Raw genomic sequence first — 25,747 nt, 5'->3', positions numbered from 1 at the left:
GGTAATTTTAAAACACCTCGCAAACCTCCACTGACTCCTCATATCATTTGAAAGAAGCTTTATTGTTTTTAACCCCTTTCAGAATTATCGTGAAGCTCACTGAACTCAGATCCCCATCCTAATTATCACTGTTGACACAAAAAACAGTGCTTTTCATATCTCAAGTCCAAAATCATGTTACCTATTGTAGATGATTTTAGTGGAACAGACTGTAAAGGACCCTAAAAATGTTCATTCTGCTCCATCTGACACATTGAGAATTTTCGTATTCAACCCAGGCTTTGCATTTTCAAAATGCACAGGCTCGTGCTCCTTTTCAAAGGCTCTGGTATTATCCAGAAGCAATTACGAAGAAAAACGAAATTGCCTTTCGTCATTCTATCTATTCGGGGCCTTAGAAACGGGGACTGACAATGAGCTGACGATTATTTGCAATTCATTTTCAGTTAATTTCAGCACAAATTGAGCCTGAGGACTGCTGACAAATAAAATATATTATTCATCTGAAAACATTCTCTTCAGAGCTCTAGATCTCCAATCTATTTCATTAGCCATCACGATCAAACTAAGTTCGGAATTGATTTATGCAATAGTTACCCTTCTACAATAATTAATTAGAAAAATAATACTTTCGTGGAGCTTTGAAAAGAAGCCATTTCTAAGGCTCTTTGATAAAATAGAAAACTTTTAAAATAATTATGAGGCAGTGTCCCTAAGGGAGTAGATATGCATTGCCTTTGCCTATTTCTACAAGATGCTAGACCTAAATCACAGTCAGGGATAGCTCCTTGAATTTCAATTCATCTAACAATTCTTGGGTGTGTATTACATGCCAGGCACTGTGTGGTAGTCTGTGAGGAATACAGAAATGGAGCAAAGAGGTCCTCAATGTGTGTACAAAGGCAGGGAGGGAGGTATAGTATTGTTGTTGTTGTTGTTAGGTACGGTCAAGTCAGTTCCGACTCATAGCAACCCTGCGTACAATAGAACAAAACACTGCCTGGTCCTGCACCATCCTCACAATCATTGCTATGTTTGAGTCCATTGTTAAGCCGCTGTGTCAATCCATCTCACTGAGGTTCTTCCTATTTTTTTGCTGATCCTCTACTTTACCAAGCATGATGTCTTTCTCCAGGAACTGGTCCCTCCTGATAACATGTCCAAAGTATGTGAGATGAAGTTTCACCATCCTTGCTTCTAAGAAATACTCTGGCTGTACTTCTTCCAAGACAGATTTGTTCATTCTTCTGGCAGTCCATGGTATATTTAATATTCTTTGCCAACACCATAATTCAAAGGCATCAATTCTTCTTCTGTCTTCCTTATTCATTGTCCAGCTTTTGCACGCATATGAGGGGATTGAAAACACCATGACTTGGGTTCAGACACACCTTAGTCCTCATTAAAGAGGTCTTCTGCAGCAATTTGCCCACTGCAATGTGTCGTTTGATTTCTTGACTGCTGCTTCCGTGGGCTGTACAGTATTACCTGTACTAATTAATGCTATAATAGACATAACAGCAAAGTGTATTGCAGTTACAGAGGCTCCAGAGATTGATTCTGTTGAATCATTAAGGAATGTTTCATGGGAGAAAGTGGCATAAGAAGTGGTTCTAGGATGATGGGCACAATTTCAGTTGGCTGAGATGAAGCCTGGAGGGAATGCAAGTGCAATTCTAGGGGAGAGAATAGTATAAGCCAAAGCAAAGAACCAGGAAACTTCCAAGTGAGTTTGAGAAGATGTGAGAAGCCTAAGGTGGCTGTGAGAGGTTAGGCGAAGGAGGTATGTTGGGACCAGATTGTGAAGAGGAGACTTACAACCCACAGGCTTTATTTTTAATAAAATGAGAAACCATTAAAGATTTTTAAGCCAGGGGGCTATGTTGTTCAGATGATAAATCTGGTGGCTGTGTCCGGAGATGAAGTTACTAGAAGGTAGTGTTATTATCTTGGGGAGAGGCAATAAAAATTGTGGGAGAGAAAAACTGAGGAGAGATGCAAGACGGAACAGAACTTGGCAGTCATTCAGTTCATTCCCTTAGGAGAAGTCAAGGAACATTGAGGTCAAGGTGTTGGAAGGATTTCATGGGTGTTGAAGTCATGGAGGATGTGAGCAAGAGACGGTAAGGAAAAGAAACCATGAATCAAGGCTAAAGCCGTGAAAGAGGGTGGGAGTGTCTTGGAAGTTGATAGGTGAAGATGATATTCCTTCACTCTTTGATTCATTTCAAAACCTATAATTTAAAAAACCTGTCATTGAAAACCTACCGCTAGGCACTGGGGATACAGACACGAATAAGACACTGTAAGTCAGCAGCATTAATCAAGGGGTGGGGGGGAAGTTATTGCATGAGAGGCAGGGAAATGTTTCAAGGCTAGTAAACAGAATGAGAAAGGGGGAAGTCATTGAATTGAGGATAATGAGTAGAGGTCAATAAGACCTTGTAGAGAAATAGAAGAAGTCAGGAGGAGACAATAGCAGAATGTTTGCACTCTTGAAGCCACCAAAGTGAGGTGAACCGAGTACCCACCGGGGGCTTGACTTTAGTTAAGATTTCAGGCAAGGCTGGACTGTACCTGCCACAACAAGTTGCTATGGCAAAGGGCCCCCAAAACCAAAACCTAACTCGTTGTCATAGAGTTGATTCCAACTAATATCAACCCTATAGGACAGAGTAGAACTGCCCCACAAGGTTTCCAAGGCTGTAATCTTCACGGAAGCACACTGCCACATCTTTCTGCCACAGAATGGCTCGTAGCTTCGAACTGCCGACCTTCCAGTTAGCAGTCGAGCACTTAAACCACTGCACCATCATGGCTCCAAAGGGTCCCCCAACTTACACTGATGATATTAAGAAAACAGAATGTAAAATAAGGTGTATAAAAATTAGGTGTGAAGGAACTCAAAATCTAATAAGCTCCAAATATGGAGGAGTTTAGCTATAATTGTGAAAATATAGTTTAAGTTGAGTTTGATGCTCAAGAGCTGGTTCTGCCCACTGACTGGGATCAAAGTCAGTAGATATGATAAAGCAAGCAATCATATGGATGCCTGGAATAAACTCGAGACTGGCAAACTGCAGCTCATTTCCTAGTGACCTATATAAGGTGGGTTAAGATCAAAGCCCTGGGGGCGCACTGGTTATGCACTCAGCTGCTAACCTAAAGGTCAGTGGTTTGAACCCAGAAGCTGCTCCATGAGAGAAGGATTTGGCAGTCTACTACTACAAAGATCACAGCCTTGGAAACCCTGTGAGGCAATTCTACTCTGTCCTATAGGGTCGTTATGGGTTGAAATCGACTTGATGGCCACAGGTTAGGTTTTTTGGCTTAAGATCCAAGTGGCGGCAATGTTGATTCAATGGTAGAATTCTCATCTCCCATGTGGGAGACCTGGGTTTGATCGCTGGCCAATGCACCTCATGCTCTCTCAATGGATGTTGTATGTTGCTATGATGCTAAAGGGATTTCAGCAGAGCTTCCAGAGTAAGACAGGGTAGGAAGAAAGGCCTGGTGATCTACTTCCAAAAATCAGCCAATAAAACCCTATGGATCATAGGACACACAGGCAAAAGGGAGGGAAAAGGGAGAATCCCCCTCCCATGGACGATTCCCACACAGAGCTTCACATGGTAAATATTGTCATTTCACTCTCCTAAAAGCTTGCTTTACTGCCAAATATGACCAATATTGCCAAAATCTTCCTATGTTTGGTGATTTTCTTTCAGAGAGTTCGTTGTTCCTTCTTTTGGCTTGGTGTCCATCAAGTCCCGTTTCAATGTGTCAGCTCCATCTGAACCCAAATTGTAGAAATAGTTCAAATTCTTCCCATCAGATACCAGGAACCAAGAGAAATCAGGGCATGTGGCTGTCATTGTCATTGTTTTGTGCAGTCAAGTTGATTCCAGCTTATAGTGACCCTACAGGACACAGTAGAACTGCTCCGTACGGTTTCCTAGGCTGTAACCTTTACAGAAGCAGATCGCCAGGTCTTTTCTGCATGGAGCAGCTGTTGGGTTAAAGCCACTGACCTTTTGGTTAGCAGCAGAGCACTTAACTATTGCACCACCAGCTGATACCCCCTGAAGTTCTGAGGTTGGTCTATGCAAAGCAGTCAAGGAACCTCTAGGGGGTGGTGTTTAGCTTCCCATCCAGGCGACCAGCTTTCCATTCCGCTAAAGTGGATGGTTTGGAAAGTCAAAATACCCTGCTGCCCATTCATGCCTGGGGCCAGCGGGTACATGTCAAGCTATAAGCTCAGACAGGAAAAAAGAGGGACAAGCAGGTTGAGGTGGAAAGCTATCGAATTTAGTTTTGCACCTGCTGAGTTTAAAACACACATGTATAAATATGGAGTAGACAACTAGTATCAGCTCTTAGTAAGGGCTTCAGAGTCAAGGTTACTTTGAGCAATAGTACTGAATCCAGGATTGGGAAGAGGCAGTGGGGCAAAACAAGAAATCCTACTTTTGAGTATATTGAAATGCTGGGCTGGAAGGAGGGTGTCTCTATTTCAGAGGATTGATTAGAAAATTGGTGCATTATACAATAGGGAGGAAGTTTCTATTAAAGGAATAGAAATGGAAGTAGTGGCTGGAAAAAGATTACAGAATATTATCTGACTGCACTCAAACACGCTAACAATCATGAGGGTGGCCCAGGACTGATCACCATTTCATCCTGTTACGTATAACGTTGTCATGAGTCAGAGCAGACCTGACCGCAGATAACAACAGCTGTCTTCTTTCCATGAGGATGTCTCACTTCCCGGACATTTCCTTAGCTCTGTCTTCCAGCTCTTCTATTGATTTTGTAATTTCAGCTATTATTTTTTCACTGCCAAGAGCTCTTTTTTATTCTCTAATTATTATTAAATATAATTGATAATTATCTACAATTATAATTACCTAGTTATTGTATAATAGACTAAGAGAATAGCAAAAGTTTTAAAAAATAAATTTGGAGTTTTGGAGAGGCTCGAAGCCTAGAATATAATATACCTCCATTCAAAGCAAGATGCTAGACCATCCATGAAAAACTCCCTAAGAGGCAGTAAAACGAGTCCTGTGCCCTTTAGCCCACCTCCCACTTCTTGCCATATATGAAGAAAGAAAATGAGCCATAAAAAGGCTAGAGACTCTTCAGAGTGAGTCCGTTTCTTTGAAGAGAGTTATATGGAGAGTGAGTATATTTAAAGTAGAGGCTTCTCTCCATCCCTCAGGCCAAGCAAGGGGAAGTTTCAAGGCACACGCCCAAGATACTAGGAGTATGTGTCAGGAGTGGAGACTAACATCTCAGCCCCTGGCCAGCTGCTGCTGAGCTGCAGAACCCGAACCTTTGGGCTTGCTCTGTGCTAGTACCTGGCAGAGCATGGAGTGAGAGTGCTCTGCATATGCACACTTATGCTTACTGCAGCATTACTCACAATAGCAAAAAGATGGGAACAACCTAATCGCCCATCAATGGATGGATAAACAAAATGTGGAACATATATACAATGGAATACTATGCAGCCATAAAGAATAATAAGGAATTCTCCAAACATCTTGTGGATAAATCTGGAGGACATTATCCGGAGTGAAATAAGCCAACCACAAAAGGACAAACATTATATGACGGCACTTTTATAGGAAGACAAGAATAGATAGATGTACAGAGACCAACGCTCATTGGTCATCACCAGGGATGGGTGGGGGCGCCAGGAGGAAGCACTCTGGAGATAGCAGACACTTTTTATCTTTGGTGATGGGAAAGGCACCATCGCGCTGCACACAACTTGACCAAGGTAAATGATGTCACTAAGGAGTGCACAAGCAAAAAGGATGTTTTTGATAAAAGATATGACAAATATAATTTTGCAACATCAACAACCAAAAAATATGTGTGGTTTCACAAATATGTACATAGGCATATATGTGTATGGATATGAATATGTGGGTACATACGTATGTGTACATAGACAATCTATAGGCCTTCAATGAGATGGGCTAACACAGTGGTTGCTACAATGGGCTCAAACGTATCAACAATTGTGAGGATGGTGCAAGGCCAGGCAGTCTTTCACTTTGTTGTCCATAGGGTTACTATGAGTTGGAAACCGCTTGATGGCACCTAACAACAACAACAACATAGGCATATGTACATGCAAGTGTGTGTGCATGCATACGTTGTTAGGTGCCATCGAGTCAGTCCCAACTCATAGCGACCCTATATACAGCAGAAGGAAACAGTGCCTGGTCCTGCGCCACCCTCACAATCATCACGTTTGAGCCCATTGTTGCAGCTACAGTCTTAATCCATCTCATCAAGGGTCTTCCTCTTTTTTGCTGACCTTCTACTCTACCAAGCATGATATCTTTCTCCAGACACTGGTCCCTCCTCACAGCATGTCCACAGTACGTGAGACAAAGTCGCAACATCCTTGCTTTCAAGGAGTACTCTGGCTGTATTTCTTCCAAAACAGACTTGTTCATTCTTTTGGCAGTCCACGGTATATTCAATATTCTTCACTAACACCATAATTTAAAGGCATCAATTCTTCTTCAGTCTTCCTTATTCATTGTCCAGCATTAGCATGCATATGAGGCAGTTGAAAATATCATGGCTTAGGTCAAGTACACCTTAGTTCTCAAAGGGACATATTTGCTTTTTAACATGATAAAGAGGTCTTCTGCAACAGATGTGCCCAGTGCCACATGTCATTTGATTTCCCGACTGCTGCTTCCATGGGTGTTGATTGTGGACCCAAGTAAAATGAAATCTTTGACGTCAATCTTTACTCTGTTTATCCTGATGTTGCTTATTGGGCCAGTTGTGAGGATTTTTGTTTTCTTTATCTTGAGGTATAATCCATACTGAAGGCCGTAGTCTTTGATCTTCATTAGTGTTTCAAGTCCTCTTCGCTTTCAGCAAGGAAGGTTGTGTCATCTGCATATTGCAGGTTGTTGATGAGTCTTCCTCCAATCCTGATGCCCCATTCTTCTTCATATAGTCCAGCTTCTCAGCTTATTTGCTCAACATACAGATTGAATAAATATGGTGAAAGGATGCAATCCTGACTCACACCTTTCTCGATCTTAAACCATGCAGTTTCCCCTTGTTCTTTTCAAACAACTGCTTCTTGGTCTATGTACAGGTTCCGCAATTAAGTGTCCTGGAATCCCCATTCTCCACGGTGTTATCCATAATTTGTTCTGATCCACACAGTCGAATGCCTTTGCATAGTCAATAAAACAAAAGTAAACATCTTTCTGGTACTCTCCGCTTTCAGCCAGAATCCATCTGACATCAGCAATGATATCCCTCGTTCTCTACACTCTTCTGAATCTGGCTTGAATTTCTGGCAGTTCCCTGTCAATGTACTTCTGCAACCACTTTTTTTTTTTTTATTAACTTTTATTGAGCTTCAAGTGAACGTTTACAAATCAAGTCAGTCTGTCACATATAAGTTTATATACATCTTACTCCGTACTTCCACTTGCTCTCCCCCTAATGAGTCAGCCCTTCCAGTCTCTCCTTTCGTGACAATTTTGCCAGCTTCCAACTCTCTCTATCCTCCCATCCCCCCTCCAGACAGGAGATGCCAACACAGTCTCAAGTGTCCACCTGATATAATTAGCTCACTCTTCATCAGCATCTTTCTCCTACCCACTGTCCAGTCCCTTTTGTGTCTGATGAGTTGTCTTTGGGGATGGTTCCTGTCCTGTGCCAACAGAAGGTCTGGGGACCACGGCCGCCGGCATTCCTCTAGTCTCAGTCAGACCATTAAGTATGGTCTTTTTATGAGAATTTGGGGTCTGTATCCCACTGATCTCCTGCTCCCTCATGGGTTCTCTGTTGTGCTCCCTGTCAGGGCAGTCATCCATTGTGGCTGGGCACCAACTAGTTCTTCTGGTCTCAGGATGATGTAGGTCTCTGGTTCATGTGGCCCTTTCTGTCTCTTGGGCTCTTAGTTATCGTGTGACCTTGGTGTTCTTCATTCTCCTTTGCTCCAGGTGGGTTGAGACCAATTGACTGCAACCACTTTTGAATGAGCTTCAGCAAAGTTTTACTTGTATGTGATATTAATGATATTTTTCAATAATTTCCGCATTCTATTTGATCACCTTTCTTTGGAATGGGTGCAAATATGGATCTCTTCTAGGTGGTTAGCCAGGTAGCTGTCTTCCAAATTTCTTGGCATAGATGAGTGAGCACCTCCAACACTGCCTCCATTTGTTGAAACATCTCAATTGGCATTCTGTCAATTTCTGGAGCCTTGTTTTTCACCAATTCCTTCTGTGCAGCTTGGACTTCTTCCTTCAGTATCATCAGTTCTTAATCATACGCTACTTCCTGAAATGGCTGAACATCAACCAACTCATGCATGCATATCCATATATATAATAAACCACATAAAACACACAGTTATGAATACTTCTTAGATATAACCAAATCTTCTCATAAGATGGTTTTCTGGGTTTGAAGGCTTAGGGCCATAGTCTCATGGGACAACACAGATAACTGGCATAATATAGTTTATAAAGTATATATTCTGTACCCCAATATAGTGAGTAGCATCTGGGGTCTTAGAAGCTTGTGAGTAGCCATCTAAGATACAACTATGGGTCTCTACTTGTCTAGAACAAAAGAGAAAGAAGAAAGCCAAAGACTCAGAGAAGAAAGTAGTCTACAGGACTAATAGCCTACATGAACCATGGCCTCATCCACCCTGAGACTAGAAGAACTAGATGGTGCTGTTACCACTACTGACTTCTGATTAGGGTCACAATAGATGAAGTGTACTAGAATGGGAGAAAAATGTGGAACAAAACTCAAATTCTTAAAAAGTCCAGATTTACTAGACCAGTTGAGACTAAAGGACTTGCTGAGACTATCACCCTGAGATACTCTTTAAACCTTAAACCAAAATTAACCCTTGAGGGTCACCTTTTACCTAAATAATAGATTGGCTCATAAAACAATGAATACCACCAGTGAGGAATGAGCCCTTAATAAATCAACTATGTGAGACCAAATGGTCAAAAACTGCTCTACGGCAAAGGTGAGAAGGGGGGGAGGGGGGCAGGGAAACTAGAGTACAGAAATAGTACAACCAGAATGAATAAATAAGAATGATGATATATTGTGGAAAATGTAACCAATATCACTGAATAATTCGTGTACCCAAAAAACCCAATGCCGTCGAGTCAAATAATTTGTGTAGGAATTGTAAAATGGAAGCCTAATTTGCTGTGTCAACTTTCACCTTAAACACAAAATATTATTAAAAAAAAAAAAAAAGTGTGCTCTAGAGAGAAATAGGCCCATGGTGTCTGGAGGTGGGGTGCAGAGAGACTAAACCAAACCTGTAGCTGTGGAGCCAATTCCGACTCATAGCCAACCCTATAGGAAAGAGTAGAACTGCCTCATAGGGTTTCCAAGGCTGTAATCTTTACAGAAGCAGACTGCCACATCTTTCACCCACGGAGCAGCTGGTGGGTTCCAAGTGCCAACCTTTCGGTTAGCAGTTCGAACTATGAATTTTTTGGTTAGCAGACAAGCACTTAACTACTGCACTACCAGGCTTCCTGGGGGTATCTACCATCTGAACTTTCTCTGAAAGGGTAATCACCAACTGTCACATCTGCCACCTGGTGGCCACTCTAACGTACACAGGATGCTAATACTATTACACTTTGAGTCTAGATCTTCTCATCTATTTGCTCATCCATCCATCCATGGTGTGCTTGTTTAGGACAGACTGTGGGCTTGCTCATAAACATACACACACAGCCCTGGTCCTTCCTTGAGGTACCAGCAGTGTAATGGGGAGGAAAAACACAGCAGTGTAATGGAGAGGAAAAACACTTTTTTTTTTTTTTTTTTGAGGAAATTTTATAAGAGCTGAGCCTCCAAGATCCAAAACTGTTTTCAACCTTTTTCTCAACTGGCTTCTTTCCTGCAATTTAATACAAGATCCATAAGTCTTTGTCATCTTAAATAAATTTTTTTAAAAAGCTACAGAAACAAACTCTCACTCAGCCATACCAGCCTTGCAACCATCTATCTCCTTTGTTCTATTCATAATCAGGAGCCTGTGGGTAGTGCAAACAGTTAAGCACTTGGCTGCTAACCAAAAGGTTGGCAGTTCAAGTCCACCCAGAGGCACCTTGGAAGAAAGGCCTGGCAGTCTACTTCCAAAAAACCAGCCATTGAAAACCCTATGGAACACAGTTCTACTCTGACACACATGGGGTCTCCACAGTTGGAATTGACTCCATGGCAACTGGTTTGTTTTTGTTTTTATTGATAATCAAGCTTCTCCAAACAGGAGTCTGTATCCTCTGTTTTCTCCTTCTTACCTCCAACTCTTTCATTCTTTTTAATCTTTATTTTATTATAAAATAATAATTAGTATTTATGCTTAGTATGAAGATGCATAAGCATAATATAATTAGTACGCATGGTCTTATCACCAGCCTTTATCAAATATTGACATTATGTCATATTTGCCTCAGCTCTTCTTTCCCTGAGAAATAAACCGTGACAGAGTTCAGGCTCTCTGGCCTGACTCCTCACCTTCCTCCCCAGGGGAAACCAGAGTTTGAGTTCAGTGTTTATTCTCCCCATGCATGCTTTTACACGTTTACTGTGCATTTATGTACCCATAAGCATTGAATAGTATTATTTTCAATATTTGTGAAATTAGCACACCATTATGAATGTTGCTTTTGAACTCAACTTCATATTTTTCGTATTTATTCATACTCAAGCATGTAACTCTAGGTCATTTTCACCACTGTATTCCATTATATGAAGATACAACACATTATATATCCATTCTTCTTTTGAAGAATATTTGGGTTGTTTTCAGTATTTTTCTATTTTAAACACTGTTTGCAATGAACAGTCTCGGGCACATCTCCTTGTTCACACGTGCAGTTCTTGAGGAGGGGATCCCCATTCTGCAAAGGGAGGAAAACCTCCTCAGGGCACCTCTCCACCGAGGGTCTTTGCTGGCCCAGCACATCCTCCACTGACAACAAGAAATGTCTTTAAGCACTGAATTCAGCTTTCTGTCCACATAACCTGAACACAAAATAAGTCACCTTCTAAGTTGATCCTACCTTGTAATGAGTCTACTTCTGGAGACCCAGAACTACAGCAAGATAATTTTTTTTCTCTCTACTAAACTATTTCTTATTTCTTTTTCTCAATGACACAGTGGTTCAAACGGAAGCTTTATAGGATTATAATTTTAGAATGATGTTTTATAGCTTTAGATTATCTAAATATTCATCTTATAAATTAATGGCTTCCATGTTATTCTATTCGCAGGTAGGATAATTATTTTTGCTGTTGTTAAGAAGTCCAATAAAATAATCCGGAAACACTGCAATAATTCTTTTTGTCTGCCAAGAAATGTGAAGGGCCTTAGAATAATATTTTATAAATCTACAACATTTAAGTGTAAATCTTATTATTAAATGGTTTTCATCTTATGTGATTTTGAGAGAGTGAAAATAGGACGTGTTTTTATTGCTATTTAACAAGTCTCTCTTATTGATCCAGAAACACAGCATTTTTTGGTCTCTCCTCTAAAGTAATTTTGAATTTTATCCCATTTAGCTTCACACGGAAGCTCAATAAAGCTTAATTCCTGGATAACGTTATATAAATATAGTTTATTTCTAATTGACTTTCTAGACTCAGTTGTTCCCTGTTCTTCCACTTCTAGATAGTGTAAGGCTCGTGTTTGGTTCCTTGCCGTTCAAGTTCCCCTGTAACATCAACAGTAGTAAGAATTCTGCAATCTCATTTTTGGGGACATTTGAAACTCAAAGTCCAATTCTGTAGACCAAGGGCTGATAATGGGTTGAGAACTCTGTTGGCTGAGAGAAATATATCATTCTAGTGACAAGATTAATATGTTTACCTAAACAAATTTGTTGTGGTTGTTAAGCGTTAGAGTCAGTTCCAACTCATAGCGACACTATGCACAACAGAATGAAACACTGTCCGGTCCTGAACCATCCTCACAACTGTTGTTATGGTTGAGCCCATTGTTGCAGCCACTAAGTCAATCCACCTTGTTGAGGCTCTTCCTCTTTTTTGCTGACCCTCTACTTTACCAAGCATGACATCCTTCTCCAGGGACTGATCCCTCCTGATAACATGCCCAAAGTATATGAGACAAAGTCTTGCCATCCTTGCCTCTAAGGAGCATTCTGGCTGTACTTCCCCCAAGACAGATTTGTTCATTCTTCTAGCAGTCCATGGTATATTCAATATTCTTTGCCAACACCATAATTCAAAGGCATCAATTCTTCTTCAGTCTTCCTTATTCATTCTCCAGCTTTTACGTGCATACAAGGCGATTGAAAACACCATAGCTTGGGACAGGCGCACCTTAGTCCTTAAAGTGACATCTTTGCTTTTTAATAGTTTAAAGAGGTCTTTTACAGCAGATGCAATATGTTGTTTGACTTCTTGACTACTGCTTCCATGGGTGTGATTGCAGATCCAAGTAAAACAAGATCTCTGACAACTTCAAACTTTTCTCCATTTATCATGTCATTTATTGGGCCGGTTATGAGTATTTTTGTTTTCTTTACGTTGAGGTGTAATCCATACTGAAGACTGTAGTCCTTGATCTTCAAATCCTCTTTACCTTCAGCAAGCAAGGTTGTGTCATCTGCATAATGCAGGTCTTTGTCCAATGAGTCTTTCTCCAATCCTGATGCTGCGTTCCTCTTCATATAGTCTAGCTTCTCAAATTATTGGCTCAGCATGCTCACTGAATAAGTATGGTGAAAGCATACAACCCTGACACACACCTTTCCTGACTTTAAACCACACAGTATTCCCTTGTTCTGTCCAAATGACTGTCTCTTGGTCTATGTACAGGTTCTGCATGAACAAAAGTGTTCTAGAATTTCCATTCTCCACTGTGTCATTCATAATTTGTTATGATCCACAAAGTCAAATGCTTTCACTTAGTCAATAAACACAGGTAAATATCTTTCTGGCATTCTCTGCTTCAATCAAGATTTATTTGACATCAGCAATGATATCCCTCGTTCCACGTCCTCTTCTGAATCTGGCTTGAATTTCTAGCAGCTCCCTGTCGATGTATTGCTGCAACCGCTTTTGAGAAGCATCTTCAGCAAAATTTTACTTATGTCTGATGTTAATGATATTGCTTGATATTTCTGAATTCTGTTGGATCACCTTTCTTTGGAATTGGCATAAATATGGATCTCTTCCAGTTGGTTGGCCAGAGAGCTGTTTTCCAAATTTCTTGGCACAGACGAGTGAGCATCTCCAGCACTGCATCTTTGTTGAAACATCTCTATTGGTATTCCATCAATTCCTGCAGCCTTGTTTTTTGCCAGTATCTTCAATACAGCTTGGACTTCTTCCTTCAGTACCTTCAGTTCTTGATCATACACTACCTCCTGAAATGATTGAATGTCAACCAAGTCTTTTTGGTACAGTGACTCTGTGAATTCCTTCCCTCTTCTTTTGATGCTTCCTGCATCATTCAGTATTTTGCCCATAGAACTTTTCAATATTGCAATTCGAGGCTTGAATTTTTTCTTCAATTCTTTCAGCTTGAGAAATGCCAAGCGTGGTCTTCCCCCTTTGGTTTTCTATCTCCAGGTCTTTGCATGTATCATTACAACACTTTGTCTTCTCAAGCTGCCCTTTGAAATCTTCTGTTCAGCTCCTTTACTTCGGCATTTCTTCCATTTGCTTTAGCTGCTCAATGTTCAAGAGCACGTTTCAGAGTCTCTTCTGACAACCATTTTGGTCTTTTCTTTCTTTCCTATCTTTTTAATGACCTCTTGCTTTCTTCATGATGTTCTTGATGTCATTCCACAACTCATCTGGTCTTCAGTCACTAGTGTTCAACACGTCAGATCTATTCTTGACATGGTCTCTAAATTCAGGTGGAGAGTACTCTGGCTCTGTGGATTTGTTCTAATTTTCCTCAGTTTCAACTTAAACTTGCATATGAGCAATTGATGATATGCTCCACAGTCTGCCACTGGCCTTATTCTGACTGACAATACTGAGCTTTTCCATTGTCTCTTTCCACAGATGTATTCTATTTGATTCCTATGTATCGCATCCAGCAAGGTCCCCATGTATAGTTTCCATTTATGTTGGTGAAAAAGGTATTAGCAATGAAGAAACTCGTTGGTCTTGCAAAATTTTACTATGGGACCATTTCTATCACCAAGGCCATATCTTCCAGCTACCAATCCTTCTCTGTTTCTAACTTTTGCATTCCAATCACCACTAATTATCAATGCATCTTGATTGCATGTTTAATCAATTTCTGCTTTCATTTTTATTGTGCTTTAAGTGAAAGTTTACAAATCAAGTCAGTCTCTCATACAAAAATGTATATACACCTTGGTATAGACTCCTAATTGCTCTCCCCTTAATGAGACAGCACACTCCTTCCCTCCACTCTCTCTTTTCGTGTCCATTCCATCAGCTTCTGACCCCATCTGTCCTCTCATCTTCCCTCCAGACAGGAGATGCCAACATAGTCTCATGTGTCTACTTGATCCAAGAAGCTCATTCTTCACCAGTATCATTTTCTATCCCACTGTCCAGTCCAATCCCTGTCTGGAGAGTGGCTTTGGGAATGGTTCCTGTCTTGGGCTAACAGAAGGTCTGGGGACTGTGACCACTGGGGTCCTTCCAGTCTCAGTCAGACCATTAACTCTGGTCTTTTTATAAGAATTTGGGGTCTGTAACCCACTGCTCTCCTGCTCCCTCAGGGGTTCTCTGTTGTGTTCCCTGTCAGGGCAGTCATCGGTTGTAGGCAGGCACCGTCTAGTTCTTCTGGTCTCAGGATGATGTAGTCTCTAGTTTATGTGGCCCTTTCTGTCTCTTGGGCTCATAATTACCATGTGTCTTTGGCATTCTTCATTCTCCTTTACTTCAGGTGGGTTGTAATCAATTTCTGACTGCAGAAGTTGGTAAAAGTCTTCAATTTCTTCATCTCTGGCCTTAGTGGTTGATGCGTAACTTTGAATAACAGTCGTATTAACTGGTCTTCCTTGTAGGTGTATGGATATTGTTCTATTACTGACAGCACTGTACTTCAGAATAGATCTTGAAATGTTCTTTTTGATGATAAATGCAACACCATTCCTCTTCAATTTGTCATTCCCAGCATAGTAGACCATATGATCTTCTGATTCAAAACACCCAATGCCAGTCCATTTCAGCTCTGGTGTTGCAGTGGTTAAGAATTCAGGCTTCTAACCAAAAAGTCTGCAGTTCGAATCCACCAGCCACTCCTTGGAAACCCTATGGGCAGTTCTACTCTGTCCTATAGGATCACTATGAGTCAGAATCAACTCGACAGCAACCGGTTAAAACAAATTTGGGTTTAAAAAAAGAAAGCCCTCTGAAGGCTCTCATTTGTATTTAGCATAAAATCCAAACCCCTTTCTATGTCCCATAAGGTCATGGGTGGGCCAGCCCCTGCTAGCCTCACTAACCAACCTTGTGCCAACTGAGCTTCAGTCCTTCAGGCCCACTGAGCTCCCTCCTCCTTTCCCACATGATTCCCTGGGCCTGAAATGCTTTTCCCCTACACTTTGCCTAACTCTTACTTATCCTCAGGTCTTAAATGCTATGTCCTTGGAGAAACTTTTGTTGTTTCTCTCAAAATTATTCCTCCTGCTCCTCTTTTTCATCCCATCTTCCACCTTTCACTTAACGTTTGGCTGCTTACTGAAAGGATGGTGGTTTGAATTCACTCAGTGGTGCCTTGGAAGAAAGACCTGGTGATGTTCTCCCAAAAACTTAGTCCTTGAAATCCCTGTGGAGCACAGTTGTACTCTAACACTAATAGGGTTGCTATGAGTCATAATTGACTCAATGGCGACTGGTTTTTTGTTATTTCCTCTTGCAATTACATAATTTTTTATGCACTATTTGTTGACTGGGCATGTTCACCCATAGCTCCATTTTGTTCATTTTCTGTATTCAGCATTTTTCAGGAAGACGGTTGGGGGTGCTTATGGCATTTTGGGCATACAATTATTCCTTGCGTGATATATCAATCAGGTTATGATAACAATGCTTTGCAGACAGCCTCCAAACCTCAGGGCTTACAACAAGCATTTCTGTCTCATTCATGGGTCTGTGGATCGACAGTGGCTGGGCTGCGTTGGCTTGGCCCAGGTTTTGTGCCTGCTCTGTTCTCTTGGGTCTGCTTCTCATTGAAGGGCCCAGGCTGAGGGAACAGTGGCTGTCTGGGTATGTTCTCCCTTAAGTGAACATTTTTACCAGCTATATAATGTTCCATCAAATGGATATACCATATATTTAACCAGTCCCTTATGAAGGGCTATTTACATGGTTTTCAGGCTTTTCTCTCAGAAGTAATATTGCGATGAAGATATTTGTACGTAAGTCCTGGAAGTATCATGCACCCAAGGATCTTTTTAAAGTTCTTGATACATTTTGACAAATTGCTATTGAGACCCTACTCCCCAGAACCCACACCCCAGGTCCTACGCCCCAGATTCTCATGCCCCAGGCCCCCAGCTCCAGCTCTGTTGATGAATCCCTTAATGGCCAGCTGTGTGCTGCAGAAAAGAAGGTGAGAGTGCTGACAGTGGGTCTGGAGGGGCAAACAGAGGATGTCTAGCACATCTCTGATGCTCCTTCTGCTGGGAGTCCTTTTCCTTGACATCTCCCCGTGACACCTCCTTGTCGTTCAGGTCTCCCCTCAGATGGCACTTCAGAACTCCACCCAGGTGCCTTCATCTAAAACAACACATTACACTGTTTTTGTTTGTTTTCCTTAATAGCACTTATTTCTATCTGATATTACCTTATTAATTTATATGCTTAAGTTCTGTCAGTAATTATGGCTGATTCGATGACCAGTATTTCTAGCACCAAGATCAGTTTCTGGCACAGAAAATTCTGTTGTGGTTATTAGCTGCCGTCGAGTCGGCTCCAATTCATAGAGACCTTATGTGTAACAGAATGGAACATTGCCTCGTCCGCAACGATCTCCAATTGGTTGCTGACTGCAATCACCTATGAAATATTAAAAATTCAATTGCACCCCAAAATAAGAAATGTTTAATTATTAAATCACTTTTCCAAGAAAATGTTAGACATCATTTTCTTCAGGAGACATAGAATGTAACAGATACTTTCAAGCATATTTATCGATTGCTATGTCAATTCTTGTTAAATCTTTTTTTAATGTAGCTAATAGGGTGTGATCGTGAAAATTATTGGAATCTTTAATAAAACTATTATTTGTTTGGAAAAATGTACTGAAGAACCTACCCGTGTATGCGTGTATGGGTGTGCGTGTGACCGCACGTGTGCCTACATGCGTGCTGGGTCATGTTTTCCCTTCAGTCTCGGAGTGGAGGGGGTTTAAAACTGCTTACACTATCTGTGCCTCTTTTATTTTACTGCAGAAATGTGACATGCTAACTATAGGATCCACTACCTGTCTGTCAGTTATAGTACTGGGGTGTGTTGCTATGATGCTGGAAGCTATGCCATCAGTATTTCAAATACCATGGTGGATGGATATCAGCAGAGCTTTAGGCTAAGATAGATTAGGTAGAAAGGCCTGGCAATCTACTTCCAAAAATTGGTCAATGAAAACACTATGGGTCACAACAGAATATTGTCTGATACAGTGTTGGATGGTACAGAACCAGGCGATGTTTCATCCTGTTGTACGCTGGGTCACCACGAGTCAGGGCTAACTCTATGGCAACTAACTACAGCAACAACTAGAGAATGGTATCTTGTAAAATTTTACTACATGAGAATAGGCTAGCACACAATCAAGGATTTTCAGGGGAGACTCATTTAACCTAAGAACTCTTCATCTGTTTATGGATTTTTAATTTTGTGTGCCACTTTGATCTATAAAGAAACATAATCGCAATGTTCACCACTATATTTTATATAAGATACAATATATTTAAAGGGAGAAAACTCCAATTAAATAAAATTAAGCCAATTAAATAAAAATTCCAGGCTCTAGTAACTTTTAAAATTCTCCAGGAAATTCCAATGTGCAAGCAAGTTTGAGAGCTACTGACATGAAAAGAACTCAGTAATATTGGCTGGATGGATAGGTGGGTGGATGGATGGCTGAATGACTAAAAGGACTCCGGCCCCAGCACTGCCACTAAGGAAGGTGCTGTGTGATCTCAAGCCGTGTTAGTCTACTTTTCTGAACATCCATTGTTCTACTAACGTCTCTTCCAGCTTCAGGACTTCACAGTTTCCCTTCTTGGTCATAGCAAGAGCCCAGAGTGGAAGGGCTGAAAAAAGCCCAGGGCAGAATGATTGAAAATCTATGAAAAAAAATTCATCTAGGATGAAGGTGATCTTAACAGGAAGCTCTTTACTGTGGTGCCCTACAGTACAACAGATTGACCTGTCTGGCCCTGGATTTGTAGTTCTGCCAAGATGATTTGCTAGGCGACAATCCTGCAAAGGGATTGGACAGTTTGCTACACAAATGAGGTACATAAAACCCTTCTGGGGATAGGTCAGTCTACTACGCAAATAAAAAAAAATAGGGTGGGTAAAACCACCCAATAGGATTAGGGGACTTGCTTATATAAGCAGCCAACCTGTCAGATGTTTGGAGACAGAGAAGAAGGAGCTGTGACACTGAGGACACTGAGAGGCGGCCAAGTCTGGTAGCAGTACGCCTGAGCAAAGAGCTGTCTTGTTTAGAAGCTGTCCCGACTGAAAAACCATACCCTATCTTCCGAGTTGTATTCAGTTATTTCGAAGTTGATTCTAATCCCAGGTTGTAACCTGTTACTTCCCCAATAAACCACTTAACTTCAAGTATAGTTAGTGAGTTCTATGAGACATTACAGCAAATTACCAAACCCAAAGACAGGAGGAAGAGTATGGAGGGAAGGGAGAGTAGCTGGTGTTAGAGGTGATGGAGTGGTACAATAGCTTGGAGAAGCTGGATATTTGGGACATCTTTAACCCCTGCCTCATAGGAACCCGCTTTGTGCTAATTCTTATTAAAGAAAGTATTCGTTTACACCCCTTTGTCCAGGAGCTGGAAAGTCTCCGTGTAGCTCCCAAGAATCTTACAATTAGAAGAGTGTCACATAATCCTCCACTGGATGTGCAAAAGAGGGACAGAATGACTCATCCCTAACTCCCAAATATCCCACTAGGGAAAGAGAATATGTGTGGAGGACGCCTGGGGCCAGGGGAGACGGAGAGAGATGCATTTATCTGACAGACTCCTCACAAACCTCCGTCTCTGTCCTTGTCTATTCCAGGTCTCCTCCAAGGCTGTGCAGGGGTTTCCATTTCAAATACGAGCTGCTCAAGCTTTCTTGCCTGTTGCCATGGCTCTTTCACTACAATTAAAAAAAAATGCATGCTATCAAACCAACTGCTACTGTCATCCTACAGAGACAGTAAAACAGGTCAGTTTCTTATCAGGAAAGTCATGTTTATGAAACACTGCAAAGGCTCTTACAACAGGGGACTCATGGTGTGACCTACCTGAGTCCTATTATTTCTCCAGCCCTATTTCCCTGGGCTGCTTTATAGCTGTCTAGGCTTGCCTGCTGTATGAGATTTTGCTATCTGTCCCTAGGCATCCATACCTGTCTGGCCACCCAGCATTTGCTACAAATGATGACCACCTTCCATTTTCCCACTTCCTATATCACCTCAGGGAAGAATAACACATTGGGGAAGTTATGGGAATGGTACCTTAGAAACGGAGTTTTATTGGCTTCACAATGGGTGAGAACAAGATGTCACACAACACATGCCAGAAGGTTCCAATCTCAATACCTTAACTTGAATAGTAAGATTTCCCATTCAGATTATTTGGAGGGGAGCTTGTTGGCACATAGCTTTGTGTAATATTTGCTAATTACATTTAAAAAGGAAATGGCAAGGGTGGGGTTGCACAGCCTATTATGCAGTCAATAAGTTGTACACCTGTAAAAAGTTGAATTGGCAAAAGTTGTGTGATAATGTTTACAATAACAACAAAAAAGAGAGGCTGGTGAGGCTGCTGATGTACAACCAAAAACCTCACACGGTTGATTCCTTGGTCTGGAGGTTTACAGTCAGAGCTTCATGAGACATCCCAATTAACTGGCCTAATAACATGTTTAGTGCTTCAGTTCTACCCCCTAGTTCATTGAGTAGTGCCTGGGGTCTTAAAAACTTGCAAGCGATCATCCAAAGGCACAATAATTGGTCTCTGTTTCCCTTGAGCCACAAAGAAAGGAGAGTCAGGAGTAGAAGGAGGATATAGAATGTGTGGCTAATTGCCTCCATGAACAACTGCCACCTTTGCCATGAGAACAGAGGAACTGAATGGTGCCCACCTACTGCTTTTAAACATTTTGGTAGAAGATTCTATAGGAGAATCCTGATTAAAAGGGGGAAAATGTAGAACAGAATTTCAAATTCTCATGGATTCTAGACTTTCTGGAGCCATCGAGGGTGGACGAACCTCTGAAACTATTGCCCTGAGATAATCTTTAAATGTTATACCAAAATTATCCCCTTAAGTCTTTTAAAACCAAACAGTAGTTTAACTTAACTAGAAAAAAATGTCTGCTTTGAGCATTATGTTCTTTTAAGAATTATCTATATTGGATCAAACTGACAACAGCAACTCGAAAGACTAGGTAAGAACCTTTGGAGGGCAGTAAGTTTATGTTAATGAGGAAGGAACAGCTCAGAAAAGGAGGATGAGAATGGTTGCACATCTTGAGGAGTGTAATCAACATTACTGAATTGTACACGTAGAAACGTTGAATGGGTGTACCTTTTGCTGTGTATATTCTCAACAACAAAATAAAATTTAAAAAAAGAAAAGAAAAAGGAAATGGCATTTCTGAGCTCTGGGTCCAGGCAAACCTGTGTTATGCCAGAATAAACCGCAGGGGGAAAAGGTGCAAATAATTTCTTCAAGGAAATTTACCGAGTGCCTACTTTTTACAGAGAAAGAAAACACACACACACACACACACACACACAGCCTCTTTAATATCAAAGGACTCCTAGCTGGTGTTTTTTCTGTTCCTAGCTGGGACTCCCCTCACAGCCCTTCCTCCCATGCTCCCCATCACAAACACAGAGGGAAGGATCTTTTCTATAGCAAAAGTTTTCACAGATGTCACCTCTTTCTTCATCTCTTGGGGAAAAAAAAATGCCGGAGAAGCCATTATGGGGCAGCAACGGGGCTTATGGCGCGGGGGGGGGGGGGGGGGGGCGGGGGAGGGGGGCAGGACAACCCTTTTACAGCTGTCATCCTCCGAAACGGCCAAGGAATGTCCTGGTTCCAATTATACGTGGCAGCTAAAATGACGTAAACACCGAAGTCCACATACACAGAGACACCCCTTCCCCAGGAGACCCAGACACCTGGGATGGGAGGACACTATCCCAAACGAGATAAGACCTGGAACAAGACGCAGTGGCTCGGACACGGAGAGGGCAGAGTGCGTTGAAGTATCCCTGCTCTGGGGCTCTGTTCGCTGGTCCCTATGTGGAGAAGTTTGCCCAAGCGCGCGTCCATCAGGGGCACCCCCGACTCCGATCTGCTACCGGCCCGGGTCTGGAATCCTCAAACCAATCGGTGCTCCCACTCTGGCCCCGGAGCCAGGATGCCAAAGTCCAGCTCGCGGAGCGGACCTAACCGGGGCAGCTGATGGCTCGTGGACCTTGAGAAGAAGTGCGGAGAGAAGGAGAGGCTGGAATGCAAGGAGCCGGACGTGTGGCCTTTCGTGAAGCTTCTCTGGCAGCCTGGCGCGAAGTTCCCGGGGAACCGCGGTCCTCACAGCCCCACGGGACAAACACTCTCCCACCCCCGCCCGGGCCCAGCAGCGCCTGCAACGCCCTCGCGCAGGCGCAGTCGCACAGAGTCAGCGCCTCAGCGCGCATGCTCCGCCGGCCGCTGCGCCCCGGGCCCGCGGCGACTGAGGAAGTTTCCGCTTTGCGCTCCACCCCGGTAGCAGGTCGGCGACTGGGGACGGCTTCCTCTGGTGAACCTTCTGCGGGCCTTGCTCCCGCCGTTTGCCAGCCCGGCCCGATCATGGGGTTTCCCAAGGGGCCGGAGGGCCGGGGTCTCCCGGAGGTAAGGCCCCCCATCCCCTGACGTGTCGCAGTTTCTTGGGAGAGGGCCGAGCTCCCGGGGCGGCGCGCAGGAGGGAGCCTCAAGCTGCGTTTCGGGGCGCCCCGCCCCCTTCCTCAGGTGTGTCAGTGGCGGCGAGAGCTGGTCTCCGTGCTCCGCCGAGGGAGCAGCGGGTGGGTGGGGACACCGTGCAGCCGCTGCTGGGCTCCTGGGGTGGAGGTGGCCTTTCCAGCCTGGCACCTGCCCGGACGCCGCCCGAGGCGTCGCGGGGCTCGCGGCTCCCACGTCTCCGCTCTCCGAGAAGTCTTCTTCACCCCCCGGCGCCGCAGGGGTCGCCCCGAGGGCCAAGGATGCTGCTCCCAGGGGTCACGGGACGTTCACGCTGGGACGGCCTGGGCTCGGGGTGTGCAGAGGGCGGTGACCTTGTCGCGTCGTGCCTCCGCCTCTCGGAGCCTCAGGGGTCCCTGGGGCAGCCCCATCCGCCCTCTTGTCGGGAGGGAGTGCACTCTGCGTTTCCCCCACCCCGATCGAGGCGGTCGGAGGAAGTTTGGAAACTGAGCGCGGCGGGTTTGCGTCCGGCTGGCATCGGCGCCCATGGTGTTAAGGCTGGAGACGCGCTCTGCGGCCGGGAACTGAGCGCCGGGTAGAAACGTGGCTGCTCCTGATAGTGGGGTTTCCCAAAGGGGGTTATCATTAAGTATTCTCTCCGTCCTAGGGAACGGAATAATCAGTGGTTTCCGGATTTCCAGCTTGGTTGGGATAAAGGAAAAGTGCAAAGTGCATTTCCCTTTGGATGCAGATATCACTGGTTAGATGGGTTGCCTTTGTCTTCCTTTTCAATTAATTTACTCAGAAGCCTATTTTACTAGGTTCTTGAGAGAAATGGAATTCAGACTACACCTCCACTCTCCTCCAAAGGTTCTGCAGCAGGCATTTGGCCCGGTGGTGGGGAGAGGGGTGATTACTTGACAGGTGAGTAGTCACTTCACACTTACCTGATTGTGGCTGGACATGCTTCTCTGTGCCCCTCCCAAATCTTCAGGTCATTCATCAAACCAACCACTTACTGTGGAGTGGATCCAACTCATGGTGACCCCGTTTGTGTCAGAGTAGAACTGTGCTCCATAGGGTTTTCAGTGGCTGATTTGTCAGAAGTCAGTCGCCAGTTCTTTCTTCGAGGTGCATCTGGGTGGACTCAAACCTCCACTCTTTTGGTTAGCGGTGAGGCATCACCCAGGGACTCCATTCATCCCACAAATACTAATTGAGGGACCGTTACATTCTGTGGGCAGAAGTGGTGATGCGGTGAGGGAAGGACAGACTTGTCTGTCAGTGTGTGATTGCAGAATGCAAGTCCATTTTGCTGTTAAGAAAACCTAACAAATGAATGTTGTCAAAATGCAGAATGAGGTAAAACTTTACATACACATCTTGCCTTGATGGGATCTAGGATTATGAAGAGTAGGATCTAAACTATAATATTTGAAGTTCTTGTTTTGCTACTTCTTTATTTCTAGGTCCTCATCAAGTTTTTGCCTGGCCTTTTGCCTTAGACTCCTGTCTAGTCCCCCAGGTTCTACCTTACATCCCTTCAGTCCAGCTTTCCGCAGTGCCACCAGCTGGAGTCTTTCTAAAATAAAAAGCAATCTGCTCCTGTCCTGCCCCTTGCTTAACCTTTCACTGACTGCCAGGAGGCTGCTTCTGATTTGTCACTGTTTTTCCAGAGCCTAACACAGCTCCTGGAATTAGGAGGCATTCAGGATGAATATAATTTAATTATTATCCTTTAGTTTAAAGACCAGTACATGTGAATATGGATGATCTGTGTCATTAAGCTGCCATTAAAAAAAATTTTTATTTATTTATTTATTTATTTATTTTTTAGCCTAGTTAATTCATTACATTTGATTTCTTTAACCCTTTCCTGTGTGTCTGTGAAGGATGGAAAGAAAATTAGACCTGGCCTTGCCTTTCAGCTTACATGAATTACAGTGGAGGGCAATAGAGAATTTATTGAGCCTGGTTTAAGAGCTCACAGTCATTCGTCTTTATCAGAATTTTAGCTTTAAGAATCTGTATTTTTTTGGTTTCAAGAGAGGTTATTCTCACATTCACTGTGTTATCAGCTAGTGCTCCTTTTCCATTTTGTTTCAGTGTTCATCTGCAAAGCGAATTTGGAACTTTGTTAACGTTCTCCATATGCCAAAGAGTTGCTTCACAGATTATATTGCAAAAGTAAACTTCCCCATTCTGAGGGCCAGTGGACAAAAAGCATGGGCAGTGTACTACTGTGGGTAGATTGTGGGTGCTCACTAGATGCGAGCTGAGGACGGGATGGTGCTCCTGTGATGTGTTGTCAGCCACCTCTTCTTGGAAATATTTTCATGACAAATCATGATTGAACAAATGGAGCCTTCCTGCTTTCTGTCCCAAGGGTTTTAAGAAAATAATCATACCATTTTCTTCTTTTATATTATCTTTGTGAACCACAGCTGCTCTTTCTCTTTTAAGACTCTCCACTTTCAGGGGTTTCTCAGCCATCCCAGATCTTTTGCAGAAGAGAAAGTGTGAATAATTAATATTACTTTTCTCATTTTTGCATGTCCACTAGGAACAAGTGATTGCTAACCTTCAGAATCTTTGATAGGCTAGGACAGGGTCATTTGAGAGAGAAATAAAAGGAGCAGCTGCTCAAGGCTCTCATCCCCCCTCCTCCATCTCAAGGAGTTATCAGTCACTTTAATAATTTTGTGTTCAACTATATGTTAACGTGTATGCTCCCTGTCTTTGCAGTTTATACCTCAAAATAAATATCACTTTCCATTATCAGTGCTGTGACTGTGAAAACAGTTATTACGTGGCTGGGTTAGGTACTTCATGTAATGAGTTGAGTACATCATTACAATATAGTGTGTCCCTTGAGCCTAATGCTGTTAGGTGCAGAGGAGTGAACATGGGTATATAATATAGGGGTCCTCTCCTGAACCAGCCAGTAGTTCAGTTGGAAAGACAGGCATGTACATCACACCAGACATGACACTCAAAAGAGGCAGACACTGAATTGTCTGAATGATTTGGACTATAAGTACATAAATTGAAGAACGAAAGAAATGCAGAGGAATGGCCATTTCAGGGTGATTTGTCAGAGCTGGCTTTGCATAGGAGCTAAAGTTTGAAGGTGGTTTCTGGATGGTTAGAGAAGAACAGGAGAAAGGGACTGGTGTGAACAGTGATGAAATGGGAGTGGGCAGTGCTTGTCTAGGTTGGCCAAAGCCACGTGTGGATTGTTTTGAGGGGATGATAAAGGATGAAGCAGAAAAGATAGGTTGGGGCCAAAGAACTGAATGTCAAACCAAGAAATGTGGACTTTGTCTTATGGATAGTGTATGGCATTGAAGATGGTTGCTCAGGAAGAGCTAAGGAGTGAGGAAATGAAAGCTATGATTTGGGAAACAGCGAGCAAGACAGATTAATGGGGAGAAGGATTGAGAGGCAGTTGCAATAGTCCTGGCATGAAGTGTGAAGTAAAGGTAAGGAAGGATAAATGTGAGATGCATAGTTGTGTTGGGGGTACCCAAGACCCCCCTCACGTTCAGTGATTTGCCAGAA

The 25,747-nt window shown here is 42.9% G+C and overlaps 1 protein-coding gene and 1 long non-coding RNA gene across 7 annotated transcripts in view; one reads left to right on the top strand and one right to left on the bottom strand.

Annotated features, from left to right (window-relative positions):
• Positions 1–21,893, bottom strand: part of LOC104846501 (uncharacterized) — a 55,785-nt gene extending 33,892 nt beyond the window's left edge. The window contains exons 1-2 of the long non-coding RNA XR_002787391.2: positions 21,467–21,893; positions 19,287–19,394 (exon numbers count right to left, since the gene is read on the bottom strand). This is a non-coding gene — a long non-coding RNA (uncharacterized LOC104846501). The remainder of the gene's footprint in view (positions 1–19,286; positions 19,395–21,466) is intronic.
• A 78-nt stretch (positions 21,894–21,971) lies between these two features.
• Positions 21,972–25,747, top strand: part of CCDC93 (coiled-coil domain containing 93) — a 142,639-nt gene continuing 138,863 nt past the window's right edge. For 4 of the 6 annotated variants that reach the window (XR_010322339.1, XM_064287279.1, XM_064287280.1 and 1 more), the window contains exon 1: positions 21,972–22,141. Coding sequence is in view for 3 of the 6 variants with exons in the window: in XM_064287279.1 (XP_064143349.1) it covers positions 22,100–22,141 (42 nt within the window). In the remaining 3 variants the exon portion in view is untranslated. The other 2 variants (XM_064287282.1, XM_064287281.1) reach the window with 1 other exon arrangement.

Source organism: Loxodonta africana, chromosome 6 (genome assembly GCF_030014295.1).
Source record: "Loxodonta africana isolate mLoxAfr1 chromosome 6, mLoxAfr1.hap2, whole genome shotgun sequence".
Lineage (NCBI taxonomy): Eukaryota > Metazoa > Chordata > Mammalia > Proboscidea > Elephantidae > Loxodonta > Loxodonta africana.
Note: the sequence above shows the minus strand (reverse complement) of the source record. Positions and strands in the feature narration are given on the sequence as shown.